The 21,498-nt window shown below is 39.3% G+C and overlaps 1 protein-coding gene and 1 long non-coding RNA gene across 12 annotated transcripts; both read right to left on the minus strand.

Annotated features, from left to right (window-relative positions):
• On the minus strand, positions 13,014-15,359 carry LOC110433117. 2 transcript variants are annotated; one of them, XR_002450517.1, is made up of 6 exons: positions 14,185-15,359; positions 13,914-14,070; positions 13,713-13,803; positions 13,543-13,615; positions 13,366-13,463; positions 13,014-13,276 (listed from the first exon to the last, which is right to left on the minus strand). It is a non-coding gene; the product is annotated as an uncharacterized LOC110433117 (long non-coding RNA). The 2 variants fall into 2 exon arrangements; XR_002450516.1 differs by having other exon boundaries at positions 13,713-14,070.
• Positions 15,589-19,352, minus strand: LOC110432960. Of its 10 annotated transcripts, XM_021454306.1 has the most exons (7): positions 18,862-19,352; positions 18,700-18,790; positions 17,631-17,749; positions 17,071-17,122; positions 16,686-16,772; positions 16,339-16,503; positions 15,589-16,130 (listed from the first exon to the last, which is right to left on the minus strand). In XM_021454306.1, exons 1-5 carry the CDS (start codon positions 18,924-18,926, stop codon positions 16,764-16,766), a joined length of 336 nt encoding a protein of 111 aa, XP_021309981.1. In that variant the 5' UTR covers positions 18,927-19,352; the 3' UTR covers positions 15,589-16,130; positions 16,339-16,503; positions 16,686-16,763. The 10 variants fall into 10 exon arrangements, 5 of the variants coding, with proteins under 5 accessions (XP_021309981.1, XP_021309979.1, XP_021309978.1 ...); XR_002450306.1 differs by lacking the exon at positions 16,686-16,772 and having other exon boundaries at positions 18,364-18,790; positions 18,862-19,339; XR_002450308.1 differs by lacking the exon at positions 16,686-16,772 and having other exon boundaries at positions 18,654-18,790; positions 18,862-19,333.

Here is a 21,498-nt window from a genome sequence, read left to right on the forward strand (position 1 = left end):
TTTATGCCGACAAGAGAAGGAAGCCGATTGAGTATTCAGTTGGTGACCATGTGTACATCAAGGTGTCTCCGATGAAGGGTGTACAAAGGTTCGGAGTCAAGCGAAAGCTTGCACCTCGCTATGTGGGACCTTATCGGATTCTCGAAAAGAAAGGGAATGTGGCATACAAAGTTCAACTCCCAGTTGCGCTTCGGGCCATTTTTCCTGTCTTTCACGTATCGCAATTGAAGAAGTGCCTTCGTGTACCGGAGGAACGAGTGGAAATTCGAGATATCAAGTTGAAGTCAGACTTGGTGTATGAGGAGAAACCCATGGCGATTCTTGATCGCAAGGAACGGGAAACGCGTAATCGTGTGGTTAAGCTCTACAAAGTGTTGTGGAGTAACCACGGGGAAGAAGATGCCACTTGGGAGACGGAGGATTATTTGAAAGAAGTTTACAAAACCTTCTTCGAAAATCAGTAAGCTTTCAAATCTCGGGACGAGATTTTTGTAAGGGGGGAGGGCTGTAACACCCCAGTGTTATGGTTGCATCAAGCATGTGCATGGCATGAGCATCATCATTTTTCAAAGCATCCATGATCATCATCTATCTTGAGACATGTCATTCTTTGCAAAGATGTGGTTTAAATTGATTAAATAGGCTTCCTATGCTTATGTTTGAGTGAACAATGCTTGTGTTTGTGCTTAATGTCTTGGTAATTAGTTTATCTATGTTTAACTTGATCTTGGGAACAATGTTCATGTTGGTCACTTTTCCAAAATATGCTTCTAAGTCATACTTATGAAAATAGGCCCTAGAAACCTCTTTTGCTTAGGCTTTTAAAAAGTGTTTCATAAAATGTTTGCATGTCAAAACTTTCTACATCAAAGTTGTAGCAAATTTTATAAGAAACAAAAGTTGTTTTATGGCCATCTCATGAAAATGAACACAAATAGCTCAAAAGTGGTCCACAAGGCAGATTTGGGGCTATTTTCAACACTTAGAAAATTTTCTAAGTCCTGGGTGCTTTGCAGTTTGCTCGATCGGTTTTGGAAACTCTATATCTTTCAATCCAGGCCGATCTGGCCTTTGCTCCAGTTGACAAAGTTGTAGATCTCACCTAGTACTCCAAGTTTGTCAACTACGCCATCGCCTAATTCGCTCTGGTTTGGGAGATAATCGCCGGTGAAGTGGCTCTGTCAGACGAGCACCCTTTCTTCTGAATCGGGCCTGACCTCGTCGACGTGGCCGACCGCCGGCAGAGCTCCGTCGCCATTTGTCGCCCGTACGCCGCGTTTGGCCCCGCTTGTCAGCTTCCGTCGCGTGCATGACCTCCACGGCGGCGCCCCGAGCGAATGGACGCGTCCACTTCGCTCTGCCTCGCCCTCTCTCGCCTGAACCTCGTCCGCAGCGAGCCCTCCGCCGCGAGCTCACTCCGGCGAGCTCGTGTGCGCTCCTCTCTGCGTCTCCGTCCACCAAACTCCACCCAAAGCTCCGCCGTGAGCCGCTCTCCAAGCTCCACCCTCTAACTCGCCGAGAAACCCACCGGTGAGCCGACATTCCCTTCTTCCCCCAAATCGGTCCGCCGTGACCTTCTTCTCCGGCGAACTCAATGCCGAGCGCTGTGAGGCTTCTCATCATCTTTGGTTAGGTCCTAGAGGTAGCTTAGGTCCTTAGCGAGCTTTTGCACCACCTGGTGGACGCTCTACCGGGTTCTCCGTCGCCGGACACGGTGCGCAGCGCCGCCGTGCTTCCGCCGGAGTTGGGTGCTCTCGTGGCCAGCGCTTTCCACGGGGATCCAGGCCAAGCCGCGTACCTAGGAAGCTTCGCCGTAGTCCGTTGGTGCTGTAGAAGGCCTTAGGTCGCGCTCTACCGGCCTGAGGGCTCCGGCGTAACGCCGGGCACCTCCGCCGAGCCGCCATTGCCAACGGTGAGCCCCTTCCGGTGGCTCCGCCGTGGCAAAAGTGGGGTCAATCGAGCCGTTAGGGTTCGGGGATCACGTTGATGCCCTGGGTTTGGCCGGAGACCTCGCCGTCGCGGAGAAATCGCCGGCGAAGATCGCCTCGGCCGTGAGGAAGAAGAGCCTGACAGATGGGACCCACTGTCAGCGACTCTCTCTTTCCCTCCTTTTCTTTTATTCAAAATCCTGATTTTTGGCTTTCTTGCAAAAATCATATCTCCTGTTTCTTAGATCCAAAAATTGTGAAACAAATTTTGTGGTGTTTCTTGAGATGGCTAGTATTTAATAAAAATATAAAATGAATCATGTTTTCTGAGAAATTATTTATTAAGGATTTAATCTTGTTATTTATGGATAAAGGCATATCTCTTGTTATACTGCTTAGTTTGCTTTGAAAATTTTATGGTGGTCTCTGCATGGCATTGGAGTGCTCTGATAATTATTTCATGATTTCTGGAGCACTGTTGTTGTGATATGTAATTTGTGTTTGAAATATGGCTTGTTTCTTTAATTAAATCACATAAAATAATTGGTGTTTATGCTGGTGCTCTATTTTGGTGGTAAACTTGTTTATGGTATTCCTAAGATGTAAATAATCTGAAATCTGTTGTTTGACACTATATAAGTCATGTTTATGAATTTATGAAATAAATGCCTTGATACATGTTAAATGCATATCTTTAATTTGGCATGTGCATTGGTCCTGAAATTTTTATGGTGGTGATCTGATGTTATACTTGTGCCTCTGTAATTTTTGTAGATTTTTCTGAGCACTTTAACTAATATCTTGTAAATATGCCTTATCTAAAGTTAATTAATAAATGCCTTGTTAAGTAATTGTTTTGGGGTTTTCAACTGATGATCTGGTGACCTTGTAATATGTTTGTGCTCATGAGTCATATGGTTGGCATGGTTTGTGTTTTGATCATGTCATTAAATAATTAACTATAGGGTTAAATGCTGTTCTGGACAGCAAGTGAGCAATTTAACTTTGCTTAATGATAACTTGACTTTCTGTGAAACTTGTCTAAATCAAAGTTGTTCTAAACTTATAGAGCCAGCTGTGGTTTAAATTTGAAGTCATTTGGCCAAGTAGTTTAAAAGTTATAGATGTTCCAAGTTGGGTTCCAGAAATAGGTGTTCTCTGTTTTTCTGGGACAGAACTTGGAACTTTGTTTAAATGACCAGTTTCATGTATGAATCTTGCTGTCATGTTTAAAGATTAATTGTAGACAATTTCGTAAGCTTTCCAGAATGTCCTTACTCATGTTTGTTGGACCTGTCTATCTATAATTATGATTTATTTACTGAGCATACTTGTTTTGTGTCGTTTGCTGCTTTAGTGTCATGATAGGTTTTGGGTTATGTTAACTTGTTTATTCATGTGAGTTAGTATAACTCTTGCTCCGTAAATGAGTGTCCAGTGAGTTGCTTGTGTTATTAAGCATTCATCTGTAGCATGTGCACCTTCTCATTCATCGAGCATGCAATAGGTGCACCGGACGTGGCAGTTTCCTTCGAGCTCCAAGCGAATCCCGAAGGTCAGGAGGGCAGCCAGGAAGTGGAGGTCCAGCAAGCCGGACTCGAGGAGCCCGAAGAAGAAGTTGAGTGTCCGAATCACGAGCCGGCATCGTTCGTGAAAGGCAAGCCCCGGAGCATTCTAAGTCTCCCCTTATTTCCGAAAAGTTTACTTAATACGTTATATCTATTGATGCATTACGTATAGGAGTTGTGATGAAACTGTTGCTGCATTCTACTTTATCCTTGTCCAGATAACTCACCCTCCCTGGTTGTAGAGTTAGGTTCGAGTAGCAGCTTAGCTATGCTTTAATCGGTAGAAGTCGGGTGATATTCTGTCATCCGCGCGATATAGGGTTGTGTCGGGTCACGATGGTCTATATGTGCTATCGTGGATGGAACCTGGTTAAATTGACTTAAGCCGGGCGGTGTTTTGCTAGTGTGTAGTAACTCCGTCTGTGGCAGCTAAGGACCGATCGTTGTACGTCCTCTTGTCATGTTGAACGCATGCCTGACACTTAGTTGGCCGGATAACTCGTTCCGACCGCGAAGCCGAGTAGTATGACTCAGGCCGGAAGACCGGCAAGTATAAAGTGCGCACTACCGGAGGAAGTGCGGTGTGCGGGGGACCATTGGCGTAAGTCCAAAGGCAGGTGAGTTAAAATTCCTGACCTCCCTGGCAGAGTGGTAGCCCTGGGAGTGCGGCGCTGATCGGAGCCGCGATTCCTGAGTCGTACCAAAGGTGACCCTTTGGCTCTCCGGCAGGGGATGCCTGGGTGAGTGCTAGGAATAATCCTCCAGCTGGATACGAATTCGATTCGAATCGCCGTCTCTCCCGGTTAGTGAGAACTTGACAGAGCAGCGGCAAACGTAGCATTCACTAATGAACTTGGTTCGTGATAATGATGATAGCAAGAAGAACATATGATGAATTTGATATGGTTAATATTGTTTGTAATAATCAAGTGATGTGTTGTAGTACAGGTGCTAATCTAGTGGTAGGCTGATGATAAATAAATATGATGCCCTTAAAATAACTTAGTTGTAAGTTAAGCTTTTGGCAAAAGGTGAGTCAACCAGCTCCACTTAAGATTTAGCCTTGCATGATCCTTGGTGTCTTTTGTGTTTTACTAGACGGGTAAGTCTAGCTGAGTACATCCTCGTACTCAGGGTTTATTCCCACCTGTTGCAGATGATATCTTCTATGACGGTTTCTGCAAGACCTGTCTCCATCCCGCTGGGGATGAGGACTAACCGTTGGGCACGGTTCTCTACTCTTCTCGTCTATGATGCTTTTGGAAGGATGACCTAGACTCTGGCAGTAACAAACTTGTGAACTGAACTTTGAACGGATGTGTGTAACTATTTTGCTTCCGCTACTTCAAACTTGGGTTGTAATAACTTAATGACTCCGATGTGGTGCCGCTTCGTCGGCAATGAATGACTATGTAACAATCGTTGTGTTTATGCTGAACTATTACGATCTTGGTTTGTTGCGAGTTGGTTTGAAGTCCTTCGTGATTTCGATTGACTACCGGGATTATATGGGCTCAAGTTTAGAAACTTGATTGTTTGACGATCGTTTCTGCACTTGAACTCTTATAATTTGGTCGGTTGGCGCCCGCCCTCCCCCCTTGGGCGCCCGCCCTGGTCTAAGGACCAATCAGAACCAACCTCACGGATTATGCTCCACCGACCTAAAGGATCAAGGAAAACCGTGCGATTAAGGTCGGTTTGATCCGACGGCCCATATTCATTTGGAGGGACTATATAAGCAGGCCCCCTGGCCCCTGGAGGAGGAACCCCTTCATCCTTATTCATTATTCATAGACAGAGCAAAAGCTAGGGTTTGGAGATGAGAGCTCTCCTCTCTTCTCTAAACTAGATCGAGTAGATCTAGATAGTAGCGAGATGGAGAGCGAGGGAGGATTGGAGGAGAGGCCGGCTTGTCGGTTCTTCCTCCGGTTGTACTTCGCCATGATCAAGCTCTAATCAAGCTTTCTCATGGGATGACTCTGGTAATCTACTTCTATTTCATTATGCAATTACTATTCATGTATGTTCTGGTTCACAACTCTTTTGAGTACTTTTAATCTATAGGACCCTATAGGTTAGAGTTGTAGTATAGGTATAAGCGTGGTGCTTAGACCTAGATTACTTGTGGATATCCCCTATCTAGCCGGATCGTGTGGTAGGCCATGTATGTGACAACTACGTTGGTCCCCTGTAGTCCACCTCCCGTTAGCAGGATTGGTAGGGTTTATCGGCCTATGGATAAGCATCCTTTGTGGTGTATTCTTATCACGTGGTTCGTCCCAGACATAGACATACCCCTTTGAAGTAGAGAAACCATAGTTATCCTCTCTATTCTCCAACCATCGCCCATATACTAGATTGCTCTACTCTCTATTCCCATATTATCACCTATTGTTATCTTACCTTTAATATTGTTCTTATTCAATTCTACCATCTTTCCTATTTACACCTACCTATCTATCTAGGTTAAGTTAGAGCATAGATCAGTTCTCCCGTTTCCCTGTGGATACGATAAAACCTTTAACCGGGTAAAAGCTACAACGGTATCCGTGCGCTTGCGGATTTATCTGTGTGCGTATAAATACCATAGTACACTCTAGTGCCATGCTGGGGATGACAACCTAGTATTCAAGTGGTGTTAGCAAATGTCAACAAGCTTTTTGGCGCCGTTGCTAGGGAAACGGTTGCTGAGTTGACTACGAACTAGCTTAATTATTTTCTAAAAAATAATAAAGAAAAAATATATACTTTTCCTTTTATCTTTTGCCTTATCTCTGTTATTCTTTCTTCTTATCTAATCATTGATCTCTGGTCTATCATGAATTGAAACATGTCTATCTATGAATTTCATAGACCTACGGGCACACATCTCGAACCACCAAAATCTTCAAAGCCTATCATAGCATCTAGTTTTGAGATAGACTCCGAATACATAGAATTTGTTCAAAAACAACCTTTCTCAGGAGAAGGTGAAGAAAACCCATACACACACCTAAGAGAGTTTTATCAAGTCTGTGACCTCCTTCGCATAGAAGGCATGTCTGATGAGACCCTTAAATGGAAGCTCTTTCCGTTCTCTTTAACAGGATAAGCTAGACATTGGTATAAACTCAAAATAGGGAGTGTTCATGGAGATTCGAAGGAGTTATATAATAGTTTTCTTTTTAAATATTTTCCAATCTCCAAAGTGGCGGAACTTCGGCGTGAGATTATTTCTTTTAGACAATTGGAAGAAGAATCTCTTGGGAAATCATGGGACCGCTTTATTAACCTTACTCTCACTTGCCCAAAGCTTTCTATTCCAGAAGAAGTTCTTCTAATTCACTTTTTTGAGGGCCTTAGTAGGGAAAATAAGCAAACCTTGAATATAGCCTCTAGAGGATCCTTCTATCACCTACCTGCTAGTGAAGCTAGGGATTTAATTGATTCATTGAGTGGAAAGTTTCCTAGCATTTATATTCCTGAGAAAGAGAAAGAATCAGTTCCTAGACAAGAAGAGGAAGTTTCGATAGCCAAATTACAACCACTTCAATCCTAAACTTTAGCTATCGATCCTAAACCATCAATACCCCAAAATTCTCCAAGGGAGGAAGGAATTCTGACCTTAAATCTTTCAGATGCTGATGGTTTAGACTTCTGGTTCCATAAGAAACCTTCAAGCAGGGATAATTCAAATCCTTTCAATAATGGTTCTCTTAGAGAATGTCCTGGTTCCTGTTATGAAGAAGTCGAGGATGACATATCAAGTGAAGGAGAGCTAAACCATATAGAAGATTCTATCTGCTCCCCTTCCATGTTCACAAATTCTAAATCCATCCTTGACCTTAGAGACCCCTATTATCCCTCTCCTTTTAAGTCTCATAATGATCCTAACAATCCATCAAGACGATCAAACCATAGGAGTCATAAAGACCATGAGGATGACATGTCAAGTAATGTCATAGAAGGAGAGCAAAGCCATATAGAAAATTCTAACACCTCCCCTTTCTCGATCACAAGTTCTAAATGGCTAGAATGTGTAGAATGGATGGATAAGGAAGAAGCCTTAATGGATTCTGACTTTGGCTCAATTTCAAATGGTGAGTTCTTGACTCCCTTTGAAGATGAGATTCATCCAACTACAGAAGAGGACATAGGTGAGACCAATCCAGGAGAAACTCCGAACATTCAGATTGGATACGAAGATAACATTAATGAGTATGGAATTTATTTCATAGCCACTTCGTTTACTCCATGCTCATATGCAACATTTTCCCAATCTATTGGTCTCTCCAACATCACCACATTCGAGATCTCCAACCCCCTCTTCCTTTCTATTTAAAAAAACTTTAGAAGGGCGGTTGTCGATGCATATGTCTATAATAAATATTGCAGATCTCGTTGAGTTGATCTTGATATAAGTCAGCGTTGGAAGGGAAACCACTTCGCCGACATAAACTGATGGTTTCCCAAGGACAAGCTTAGTGTCCTAAAATAAGCATTGATCAGATCGTAACATGACCTTGCCATATTGCCTTGTGTATTGAGCATATAAAGATAATTGTGAAAATATTCCTTCGGGTATTCTTGTCAGTAACCTTTCCAGGATTGGAGCAAGAAGATTGGATGAATGACAAGCACAAGGTATGTCCAACCAATCATCATACAACATTGAATTAAATCCAAACTTGAATTTTGCAAAATTCAAGCTTGGGGGAATACTTTACATAAAAACATCCTTTACCATGTTGCTATGTTGGTTGTCCCTACCTTTGAGACATGCTCAATTTGTTAAATACTACTCACACTACTTCATCTCCACTTGAGTAGATCTCTATAAATGCTCTCATGCTACCTTTATTTGCTCTAGTATATGTCTAGGTTTGGAGTAGTTTCATTTATCTCTTAAATAAGCATGGTGCTTAGTTTAGGAATGATGATCTTACTTCCAAGGGATTTTAAATTAAGCATGGTGCTTAGGTTAAAATGCCCTCCTAAATCAAATTAGACATGGTGTCTAGGTTGATTTTTGAGCCGATAGTATGCTATAGTAGGTATTGGATATTTTGTTGGACTAACCCCTGCAGGAAAACTTTCAATATCGACCTGGAAAGTCTTGAGATAAACTCACATTGGAGACAAAGAGAGAGACACATCAAGTTTAACAATTTACACAAGGAAGACGTAGCTCATAAGAGATGATCCATGAAGGGTGCCATAAACAAGATACACAGCCACTACGAATGGGAAGCTTTCACAAGGTGAGATGGTACCATCACTCTTCAATTAAGGTGACATCTTAAGATATGTGACTATCACTTTTATAAGCTTCTCCTTGGTTCTGGCGTTCACATAAATAAAGAGACAAACATGTATGATTTATAACTCCAATTTAACCAACCCAACTGATTCAGCATGTTTAGTCCTTTAATCTTTGTTCCTAGTACTACCTCTATGATCCCACACTCCTAATCATATGAGCTAAAATGTTGCACATTCAATTTTTGAGAAGATATAAAGAAAAACACATATACATAGATAGATTACCTTTCCATAAGGTTGAGCGATCTGATCTGACAAATGTTTTAAATGCTACTCTCATGAACTTATCACCCATCAACTTTGTCTTGCTCCCTATGCTTAAAGATAGAGAAGAATAAATATACTTTTGGTTCTGTTGGTGTTTTCCACCAACAGGACTCATGCACTTGATCTCTGCCTTGTCTCTATGAGCAGATACACTTCGAGCAAAATATGGAGGAGTTTTACAACTCCCAGACTCCACCAAGTGAAGGACCTGGATCTACGAGCACAAACACACTTAGCAAGATACTGCCAACGCCGCACTTCGAACTGCTGGGCAAACGAAGAACAAGGGTGACACCGTATTAAGAGGTGCAAACGTCAAGGTCCACACATGAATCAAATGACGCACCTAAAGAATGAACAAGGTGAGAAGTCTTGTTCAGAAGACTTAAAACATTGAACCCTTGCCGAAAGGTAAAATCGGTAGTTATCCATATTTATCCTTTCTGCATTTCCTTTTCCCTTAAATTATTTACTTTCCTTAAATGGCTTGTTAGTTAATCATGCTATCTTGAAAAGAAAATAAAAATGTTAAAAATAGTAAGCCCCATATGAGTATGCTCGTGGCATAAAACCCATAAGTACATTCACTGTGGTGGCGTAAAAATAAAATAAATATATTCCTATCCTATAGAAATGAAAATTATAAAAATAAATTTATGAACCTACCAAAGAGAGTAATATTTATAAGAGGAAGCTCAACATGATAAAGGCAAAGAGATTTTTATGCTAACACTTAACCAGTTCCACAAAGCTTTGTTGTTTATTTGAGCTCCACAGAATTCAAGGATCAAAGAAGACTAGCAGACGGAGGACATCCTAACCGCTGTCCGGTGCTGCCGACATTCAAATATACCTCCGCCACCTGCTAGCTACATCAAAAGAAATTACGTCAAAATCCAGCTTGGGGGAGAGCACCCCCATTTATCCAGCTAAGTATTTCTATCTACGTTTATACTTATACTTTGTTAAAATAATAAAAAGATGTATAATCATAAAAACTCAAATAAATATTTTGTGCTTATATATATATATATATATATATGCTTAGTTTGCTAAATAAATAAATAAATAAAGTTTGCTATGAACCCTCATGATAAGCTCTCACATGGAAATGATGAATAGTTGCTCTGCAATGACTAGTTCTCAAAATTGAAATCTCTCTCAAGTTTAGGCATGACTGTTATAAATTAAGATTTGCTCTAAACCTGAACTTGTGGGAAGAGTACTTGATCTAAAGTCTAAGTCGTTAACGGATATGATATGGGAAGGTTGAGCTGCTGTTTATCTGTTCCTAGAGATGCTAGAATTCTGGAGGATTTTATCTTTGAAAATCTTTAAAATGTTGCATGATGAGTTCTTGTATGATGAGAGTTTAAAATTCTACAACAGCCACATATACATGCTTATTAGACTATGAACCATACATTTACTTTTTACTGCTTATGAGCATTGAGTGTGGTCAAGCTGTGTAGACCCTTAGGAGCTTGTTATGCGGTTAAAATCAAGATTCACTTGCACGTTCACTCATACATGCTGCTTCTACTTCAGAAGTACGCATCCACATACGTCCACTCATTTCCATCTCCAGATTCACCTAAAATTATTCTACTCCTATCCGGGAGAGAATAGCCAAAAACATTATCCCATTCCTGCTTTTTCCTGTGAAATAAATGCTCGAGATATTTTAGTTACTACCACTTGCTACATTATTCCAGGAGGGTGAGTGCTCTGAAAAAAAGAGAGTGAATACGAGGAAATAAAAAGGGGCAAGTACCCGGAACCTTGAAGAAAAGAAAAAGTGAGACGAGAGGTAAAAATGGACAAGTGTCCGACAGTAGAATTAGGGGTACAAGATACCCACCTGAGAGAAAAGAAAAAGAAAATATAGAGCATCTCATTCTCCTCAAAAAGCTTCAAAATAAAAATGTTAAAAATAGTAAGCCCTATATGAGTATGCTCGTGGCATAAAACCCATAAGTACATTCACTGTGGTGGCGTAAAAATAAAATAAATATATTCCTGTCCTATAGAAATGAAAAATATAAAAATAAATTTATGATCCTACCAAAGAGAGTAATATTTATTAGAGGAAGCTCAACATGATAAAGGCAAAGAGATTTTTATGCTAACACTTACCAAGTTCCACAAAGCTTTGTTGTTTATTTGAGCTCCACAGAATTCAAGGATCAAAGAAGACTAGCAGACGGAGGACATCCTAACCGCTGTCAGGGTGCTGCCGACATTCAAATATACCTCCGCCACCTGCTAGCTACATCAAAAGAAATTACGTCAAAATCCAGCTTGGGGGAGAGCACCCCCATTTATCTAGCTAAGTATTTCTATCTACGTTTATACTTATACTTTGTTAAAATAATAAAAAGATGCATAATCATAAAAACCCAAATAAAGATTTTGTGCTTATATATATATATCTTTTCTTAGTTTGCTAAATAAATAAATAAATAAAGTTTGCTATGAACCCTCATGATAAGCTCTCATATGAAAATGATGAATAGTTGCTCTGCCATGACTAGTTCTCAAAATTGAAATCTCTCTCAAGTTTAGGCATGACTGTTATAAATTAAGATTTGCTCTAAACCTGAACTTGTGGGAAGAGTACTTGATCTAAAGTCTAAGTCGTTAACGGATATGATATGGGAAGGTTGAGCTGTTGTTTATCTGTTCATAGAGATGCTAGAATTCTGGAGGATTTTATCTTTGAAAATCTTTAAAATGTTGCATGATGAGTTCCTGTATGATGAGAGTTTAAAATCCTACCACAGCCACATATACATGCTTATTAGACTATGAACCATACATTTACTTTTTACTGCTTATGAGCATTGAGTGTGGTCAAGCTGTGTAGACCCTTAGGAGCTTGTCATGCGGTTAAAATCAAGATTCACTTGCACGTTCACTCATACATGCTGCTTCTACTCCAGAAGTACGCATCCACATACATCCACTCATTTTCATCTCTAGATTCACCTAAAATTATTCTACTCCTATCCAGGAGAGAATAGCCAAAAACATTATCCCATTCCTGCTTTTCCCTGTAAAATAAATGCTCGAGATATTTTGGTTACTACCACTTGCTACATTATTCTACGGGATTAAGTCCACTTTTAGCCCCTCAACTATTGGCCGAGTTTAATTTTAACCCTCAACTACAAAACCGTCTGTTTCTCACCCTCAACTATCAAAACCGGTCACTTTTGGCACTCGGAGAGAGGACAGGGCGGTTTTGAGCCACTTTGAGCGGTATCGTTCAGTATGGTCAGTATCCGTGTTTCAGTATTTGTTCAGTATTTCGTGGTCCTAAGTGTAGTGTTGGATGATACTGAACGATGTTCAGTACTGCTCAGTATTTTTTCTGCTCAATTTTGGCTTGCGGTGTAGAATAATATTCTACACCTAGGGTGTAGAATAGCGCTGCTATATATATATATATATATATATATATATATATATATATATATATATATATATGATGCATTTTCCGTACTCCCAGGAGTAATTACTCCCATCTTCAATAAACCACATTATGTATGTATTCATACTTGTTTATCAGTTTGAGTATGTTCATATACTTATATTAAGATACTCTAGATCTTACCATGCGAAAAAATTTCAAAAAAAAATTAATATTTTTTAATATATTACTAAAATTCTACTACTATATATAATAAGTATAACCACATACTCTATGTATGCATGCATACTTAACATATATACTATCTTAGATGGTTTAGTATGATCATATACTTCGTCTACATACACTTCATCGGGCCATATACGCCCTAAATCTAGAGATATACACATGGGAGTAACTACTACTGGGAGTAAAAAGGAATTATCCTCTATATATATGACAATAAGCTTATTTTATGCATATATAATTGAATTATATAACTACATATATATATATATAAATATATGCACATAAATATATAGAAGTTGTTCTCCAAATCTATTACTGCACAAGTTGTACTCTAAAGTTAATACTCTAAACCTATTACAAGTTGTACTTCATTATCCAAAGATCTACAGGGTCTACAAATGATCATCATTGTTTGGAATCATCGTCTCGTTAGGATTATAGTGGAACTCGCCGCTTGGATTTATGACTTGTTCCTGAAGAAATCCTGCTATTGCCTCTTGTATTGCTTGGAGTTGTTCATGTTGCATGAGTTTTTACTTCAGCCATTCAGTCTTCAATTTGAATTAAAAGAAGGTATTAGTTATATCAAGATTATCAATAGTAATTCGAGAGAAAATAAAAAGAGACATGTGTTACATACTCTCAGGTATTCTTTAGGAATTCTATTTGTTTCTGCCATAATATACTCGCAAACTAGTATCCACATAAGTTGATCCCTGGTTCTTGTCTCAAGATCCACTGTAGGATGTAAAGATTCATCTCATAAAACAGACAAGATATAAGATATACCACGTACATTGACGAAGGATAAACTTACTTGTAGCTGTATTATCTTTAGTGGCACCCTACATAGAGTTAGATGTTCCCGAACAATGAATCTTTCCCAAACTCTAAACCAATGATATATATGAAACAAGAGAGTTGGATCATTAAGTATACATGTATACAAGCTTAGTCTACTTTACGCATGCAATAAATCGAAATTACCTTTGAATGATGTCTATCATATCTTGATAATCTTATTGCGGTTTCTTCATTGAGTCATAGATTACCAACTTACTTTCAGCAAGATTGATGACTATGAGTATCCAGTGAAAGTTGTTCATAGAGACATGAGTCATAGATTAGGGTTAAGTAAAATTAAAGGTGTACACTTGCATGTTAACTATATATATATATATAACTCACTTGAAGTTGTAGGGGAAGAGTATTTTTTTTTGTCTTTTTGGTTCACGAAGAACCTCATAAGATTCATACACATGTCATTGATCCAAGTAGCCGAAGGGTTTGGCTCCTTGAAATGATGTAAGGATCAACAAATCCAAGAGTATTGTCCTTTTTGGATCTGTGCTCAGTCATTTGGAGCGTGCATATAGTGAGTCCATCGACAAGTACGTGTGTAAGGATTACTACTATATAGACATGCTGAAGAGTTTAATAAAAACAAAGAAATACTTACAAATAAAAGCAGCTAATGAGCGATTTGTCTAGAGCATCCATGTGGCATAGCTGTTGTAATTCGCTCATCTTGACTAAGATAAGGCCATCGCCATGGAAGTAGAGATGGTTTCAAATTCGAACAGAAATCCAATCAACTCTTCCTTTAGAAGCCTCCATGGCAAACATCTGCGTACCGAGTACATGTAGGTGCTTGGGGTTCATTAGACTCCTGCCCAGTGCAAAATTTCTCCTCCATTCATCAACTACTTCCGCTTGTGGAAACTCTAGCCCAGCAGCAATATTTTCAATCATAGAGTATGGGAGACCGCTGTCAATGAAATAATTTTCAAGTGAGTCCATCTCAAACAAAGTGGGCTCTCCAGATTTCCTATGTACTAACAATGCAAACTGGTTCTGAGTATGAGAAAAATACTAAATAAAAATTACAATAATCTCATGCCCATTTATGAACATTCTCGCTGTGGGGGATGAGGAGCTTGACAAAGATGGGCACAGCTATGGAGAACAGCTTTTGGTGGCCTCAGGTCTGCATATTCTGGGTCCCTGTGGAGCTCAACCCTCGTCAATTGGTTAGGCCTTGTTTACTTCCACTCAAAACTCAAAATTTTTCAAGATTCTCCGTTACATCGAATCTTTAGATGCATACATGGAGTATTAAATATAAACAAAAATAAAAATTAATTGCACAGTTTGGTTGAAATTTACGAGGCAAATCTTTTGAGTCTAGTTAATCCATAGTTAGATAATACTTACCACAAAACAACGAAAGTGCTACAGTATGACCAAATTTTTTTCATACCGGAACTAAACACGGCCTTATATACCATGCTGCTAGCTGGCTGTGTCACAGTGTCGTAGCCACCAACGCCCAATGCTTAAGCTTGACATTAGAAATAATGTACTGTATTGTAGTATGTTTCAAAATACAAATTGACATCATATAGCAGCAGGAACTGACGAAACCTACAGGCATAGATAAACCTTGATGGCCTTGCGTTCTTTTAACAAATAAACTTTAAACTTTATTGCACCAAAGGGCGTCCATCTTTTAGTCTTTTTAGTTATGAGAGATTTGTTTGACTTCATTTTTGTAGCCACCCAATCAAATAAATCAATCAATGATGATCCAAACAGAACATCAGCAATTTTTTTAAAAATAGTAGATCTGCACGTGCGACAAAATATATCAAGATGGATGAGTACAAAAGAATATCATATTATATATATATATATATATATATATATATATATGCATGTGCAGCACGCAATTGTTTTTTAAAAGAATTAAAAATATTTCGTTGATGAAAAGTAATTAAATTTTTGAGAAAACAATTCATACGTCTTACAAATTTCATGAAATAAGCAACGGTCCGGAATGACATAACAAAATATGCACTTATAATTGAAGACCCACATCACGATTTTCATTTTTTCATTGCTGTGTGTAATAAGTATTTGGTAGATGTAATATAGTACCCAGTACATAACTCTGGATATATTTTTACAAAGGAATATCTTTTTTCTTTATTAATCATAGAGATTTACATGTCTCAGTTCTCTTCAACGTAACTTTCCATGAGACATAGTTACAAAGGATATTTTTATTCTTTCAGTAGTTATAGAAATTTACATGCTGCTGTTCTTTTCTCCAACTTTTGATTCGCCTATCTCTTCTCCAACTTTGATTTGTGAGGCATATGGCTTCATCATCACATACTCGTAGAAGTGTTTCATCATTGGCTGCTGGCATATGCTTCTACGGTTAGTACTGTATCCAATCCAATATGAGGCTTGATCTTCGAGCGAACAGAAGACTCTGTAGTTCAAACCGCAGGCTCAAGTAAAAGATCCCATGTAGAAGAAGCAAATGAGTACGCCTAGTGGACTTAGTCGATCGATGCAGCTATCCACAGTGGATTCCATGTAGTAGAACCCGTCCTACATCTAGGAATATATAATCATGAATTATATAGAGGGATAGCTTGAAATGTAAAATTTAATAAGGGAGGCCTTGTTTAGTTGGAGGGGGGAATTTTTTGGATGTAAAAGATCCTCTCTTCTAATGAATCCAATTATCGGACCATAAATAGTAGGTGGGATGGAAAACAAACTTGAATTGTTGGTTCATGAGTAGTAGGCCAATTAGCAGCACCTGGAATGGGCAACGGGGGCTTCACGACGGACTACAATGCTTGATCAGTAGGTGTTCATAGGTCCACATCGGTCATGTCAGGTGTTCGTAGGTCCACATCGGTCATGTCGGCTCTATCTCCGGTGCGACATCAGCTGCGGAGAAGGACGGCAGGCCCCCACATAGCTGAGCAAGAGAAAGAGCATAGTTCATGATTAAACAGAAACTTCAGAGGCCTTTATCTTAACTGATCGATGTACTTGCATTCAACAACATGCAAATGGAAAGAAGCAAAATAACAAAGACTATCAGGGCTTCTGCAGTATGAATAGAATGCACAAACAGCTTTGCAGCTCATGCATGCATACCTAAAACAGATAGTTATCGGACAATATGAATTTTTGTGAAGAATAATCAAGAGTTAGCTTCTGAATTGGTTCAATCTTCTATATTCTCTAGAAAATACAGCAGGAGAGCAGCCGTTAGTATAAGGACAATACTCTCTGTACATATATATCTATACTCTAACAAATTTATAAGGAACACAACTAATCAATGAAACCTTGTCACTGACAGCAGTGCTAAAAACATAAATCTTATATCATGAATATCTGTATATATTCTTTGATTCAAATTCTTAGTCAAAGATACTGCAAAACTATATGGAATAATTGAAAATTATTCTGCGTTCAGGAGAGGATAGATGTATGCAGTATTGCAAAACATGGGTGTACTGTAGGGTTTGAAAATTACCAAGCCAGCATTGGTACCGACTCCGTTCACGAGCATGTAGTGTTCCCCTTCTCTGTTATCTCGTAATAAAAAACGAATAAAGAAGATGAAAGCACATGCATCAGGGTGAAGTGCATCTTTCTAAACAATGTTGTGTTGAACACTCAAATTAATTATAAAATCAGGGATCCAAAAAAGTATCAAAATAATTGGAATGCAACCAGATTAAGTACTTGCAAAAATGTAAAAGGCAAAAGATGGTGTGAGAGACGTGACACACTATCAGACACATCAGCACCTCCAAAAATACAAATAAGCAAAAGATTGTGTGGCACATTTGACAGACTGTATATCACAATGAAATAGGCAAACATTAAAGGATAATGTTTGTGACTTATCAGGTGGCTTGGGGACAAGCAAGAAGCAACAGACTAACTACACTTGGTCAGAACATGCAGCATTTTCAGATTCATTCTCTAACCTCAGATTAATTTTATTATAGCATAGAAAAACTGCTTAAGCTTACTACTACTGTTAGTATGTTGGAGAATGAAAGAGAGGCTGAAATGGCAAGCACACACTTAAGCTTGCTACTACTGTCATCTGGCTGCAAATTGGATGTCATTGGTCCACTTTCATTGTTGGTGTTGGATATATCTTTGAATGGGATGCGACACCCAGTGTGTTCTGAAGATGCCATCTGCATGAAAGAATTTGAGTGTCACACAAACTTAATGTTGCAAACTGAAATCACCACATTTGAATCAATATATGAAAGGGAATGATTATCAATCTGGTAATAAAAAAATGAGATGTAACATAATAACCATATCTGAGGTGGGACAGCTGCAACAAACTGACTTAAGAATATACTCTGTTTATCAAAATCTACATGTTCTATTTGGCTAATCCACAACAGAGACTTTTTTCTCGACTTCCAAATCTTTCTTGACGAAAAAAGAAGCATATATCATTTCACAAGGATCTTCCAAGTAGAAGTCTTCATCCTGACCATTGGAAAAAACACATAGGCTACAAATTATTTTTTGCTGGAAAAAAGAATTTAAAGCCTTATCTTTTAAGTCAATGCCCATATGAAGTGCCGACACCAATCGAAGATAGGGGAATGGCGAAATCATACAATTAGAGATATAAACTAATAAAAATATTACAGTCTAAGTGGACTGGGTAAAATAGTATATTTGATAATTTATTTACCAACTATACCAAAATTGCAGACTTTCAGACAACAGATATTCAAAGGATGGGAGCTTCTCAAAAATTCAATAATCATGTTCTTCTATTTGGGCATACCATTCACATCAAAATCAACTTTAAGATTCAGCTCTCAAATCTGATATAAATCCTGTTGGCCTTATCCTCACTCGATCAGCCCAATGGTCATGGCATTTTTGTCAGCACAATACTCATGGGAAGTGAACAGAGAGTTGTAGAGAATTATTGCAGACTCGAGGAACCCAATCAATTGATGATGAGATTATTCCTGGAGCAGCTGGGGAAGCAGGGAAGGAAGATGGATGGGAGCAGGGGAGAGTGGGAGGGAGATGAACAATAGGGACAAGTTGGCTAAAATGCAAAATTACTCAATTTCTTCGCGGCCTCCTTCTCGCCGAGCAGTCATGCATTCACCTGCTCTAGCTCCTCCACCCATAGGAGCAGCTCCTCCACCCACAGGAGCAGCTCCTCCACCATCTGCTGCTTCATGGAGGACACCACAGATCTGAGATAGGGAGAAACAGTGAGGGAGAGGGACATGGACAGGGAGAAGAGGAGAGGGAGGGAGGTGCTCACCTCGGCCTAGGGTTTTGCATGGTGACCAGCAGATCTCGATCATGTCGCGCGTGCGGATCCTTCATGCCTGCCTCACACCTGGAATCATGGTGGGGCGGTGCTGCAAGAGCAATGGGCAACGACGGGGCGGAGTTGGGGCGCGGCGAGCTGCGGAGCTGGGCAACCACCGCTGGGATGCAGCGTTGCCTCTGCTGGTACGCCGAAGGCCGTGGGGTGAGCTGCGGAGGCGAGATCTTTGAGCGGGGGAGCTAGGGGCATTGGGATCTTTGCTCGACCAAGGGCACAACGGGCGAGGGAGCACCTCGCAGCCAAGGAAGGAGCCAAGGAGTCGCCTGAGGTAGCGGATGACATCCTAGCGCCGGCGCTCTGCCACCGAAGAAGGTTGGGCTCGATTCTGCGGAGACAGGAAATGCGAATGCGGGGAAGGAAAGAGATGCTGCAGGTGGAAAAGGCAGCTGGCGGAGATTCAGAACGTTCCTAATTTTGCGAGCAGCGTCGTTCGCAGGTGGACGCAGACGGACCAACCAAACTTTTTCAAAAAAAAAAAAATGTCCACACTTTGATCTTTTTAGTTATAAATTATATATTGTATATTGTATATGTAGTATAGGAGATATAAGAGAAGGAGATAAAATTTCAAATAAAAAGACATGTGTGCCTGCATTTAGGGTTGAAAGTGGTATGGATAATCCTCCGCTCCGATCCGCTCTGAATCCGAATTTTAAGGATATGGATAAATGTTTTTAATATCCATGTGGATATGGATGATCTGAATCCGATTATAGGCGGATGCGGTGTAGGATATGAGATTGATGAAACTGACGGATATGGATCGATTATCCGATAATTGAACACGGATTATCCGACGCTTATAATAGGATATCCGAATATTTTAAGAAGCACAAGTGAAAAGAATATAAGTCAGCATAGCCCATGATACAAGCATTATTATATTATAGCCCACAGCAAAGCTTGTCTAATGAAATAATTCTACCAAAGTGAAGAACTATTACAAAGCAAAGAGTGAAGACAAAGTTTTGCCTAATTAAAAATATTTACTTATTTCACATATTTTTTCTACTCTTAAATTCAAACGGCTAACTTGTATTAAATTGATGGTGATTATTTTGTGTCGCACAACCGTTTTATGTCTTTAGTTAATGAATTGTGTCTCATCACAAAAAACAATACGTAAGCACATATTATCCGACTTTAAAAAGTCCGCTTTCGCTCCAATGCCGGTCCTAATCCGTACCATTTTCGACATCCTAAAAAATCCGTATTCGTATCTGAATCCGCGTGATATCCGATCCGCTCCGAATCCGATCAAGAATAAAGATTAGGATATGGAAAAGCTATTATCCGCTCGATCCAATCCGTTTTCATCTCTACGTGCATTCCTACATGTGCAGACTATCTCTCACCAGTGTTTACTGCTATTCATCCATGTGAAACTTTTCAGCCGTTCATATATAGTTTTTTTTATTCATCACAACTACCCTGTCCACCTATCTTATTAATTAACAAGTGCCGGTCCATCATCCCTCCCACCATCCTGAACCCTATAAAGGAATTTCCATATATATATATATATATATATATATATATATATATATATATATGGAAATTCCTTTATATATATACGCGTCCTATATATATATATATATATATATATATATATATATATATATATATATATAAAAGAGGGATTCTTCACTACAACTTTCAATATCGAACTGGAGACTGAAGAGGTTGTGGTCACCAACGTGTCTCACTATTATTTTGGGCTGGGAGGCATCAGGAAGAGGCACTTTACCAAAATAACCAGCAAAGCCTCTCACATGGTGATATGATGCGCTAGCTGATCGCAAACCAGCAGCGTGTTAGCATGAAACTGTCCTAAGAGCCAAAAGGAAACCTCCATAATCTACACCCCCTGGGGTGTCAAATGGCTACTATTCAAGAAGACTTTCCAACTGAGGATTAAAGAAAAATAAATAAATAAAAGTAATAGTGCAGTAGCTAGGAAGAAACGAACAGAGTGTGTAGAGGTTCACAGAATATTCGAGTCTAACCTAATTCATTACATATATAACCCCATTGCTAATAAGTGGGTATTAATATATACCAAATAGAGGCTATTAGTGTTCTTTATGCAACATTGTAAAAGGACATGGACTAACACTATACAACAACTGTAAATTAGCGTGAGATATTACGGTAACTAAAGTGGGATATTAACGACTAACAATTGGTCAGTACAAATTTTAACAGCTGACTTAGCATATATTGTATTATTTGCAATATCTCAGATGACCATGAAGCATAATGTTTTTATCCTAGGCGGCAAGCATCATGGCCGCTACACATACTAATCTGTTACATGAGAAGAGAAGGAATCATGTGCACAAGCAAATACAACCAAAAAAAAACCCCGCTCAAGTAGTTTTTACATTGATAGTAATAATGGTGAGGCAATATTATCTATCCAGACTATAGCTAACTCAGTTGACCGGTAGCATTACTCTACCTTCTGGTATATATAAGATCGATGTGCATGTATGAAGTATCAATAGAATCAATAAATCTTCCTTTTGCACAACCTTCGCCCTTTATTGTAACTTTTTTCATTAATGT

The sequence above is a fragment of the Sorghum bicolor genome, chromosome 2 (assembly GCF_000003195.3).
Source record: "Sorghum bicolor cultivar BTx623 chromosome 2, Sorghum_bicolor_NCBIv3, whole genome shotgun sequence".
Taxonomy (NCBI): Eukaryota; Viridiplantae; Streptophyta; class Magnoliopsida; order Poales; family Poaceae; genus Sorghum; species Sorghum bicolor.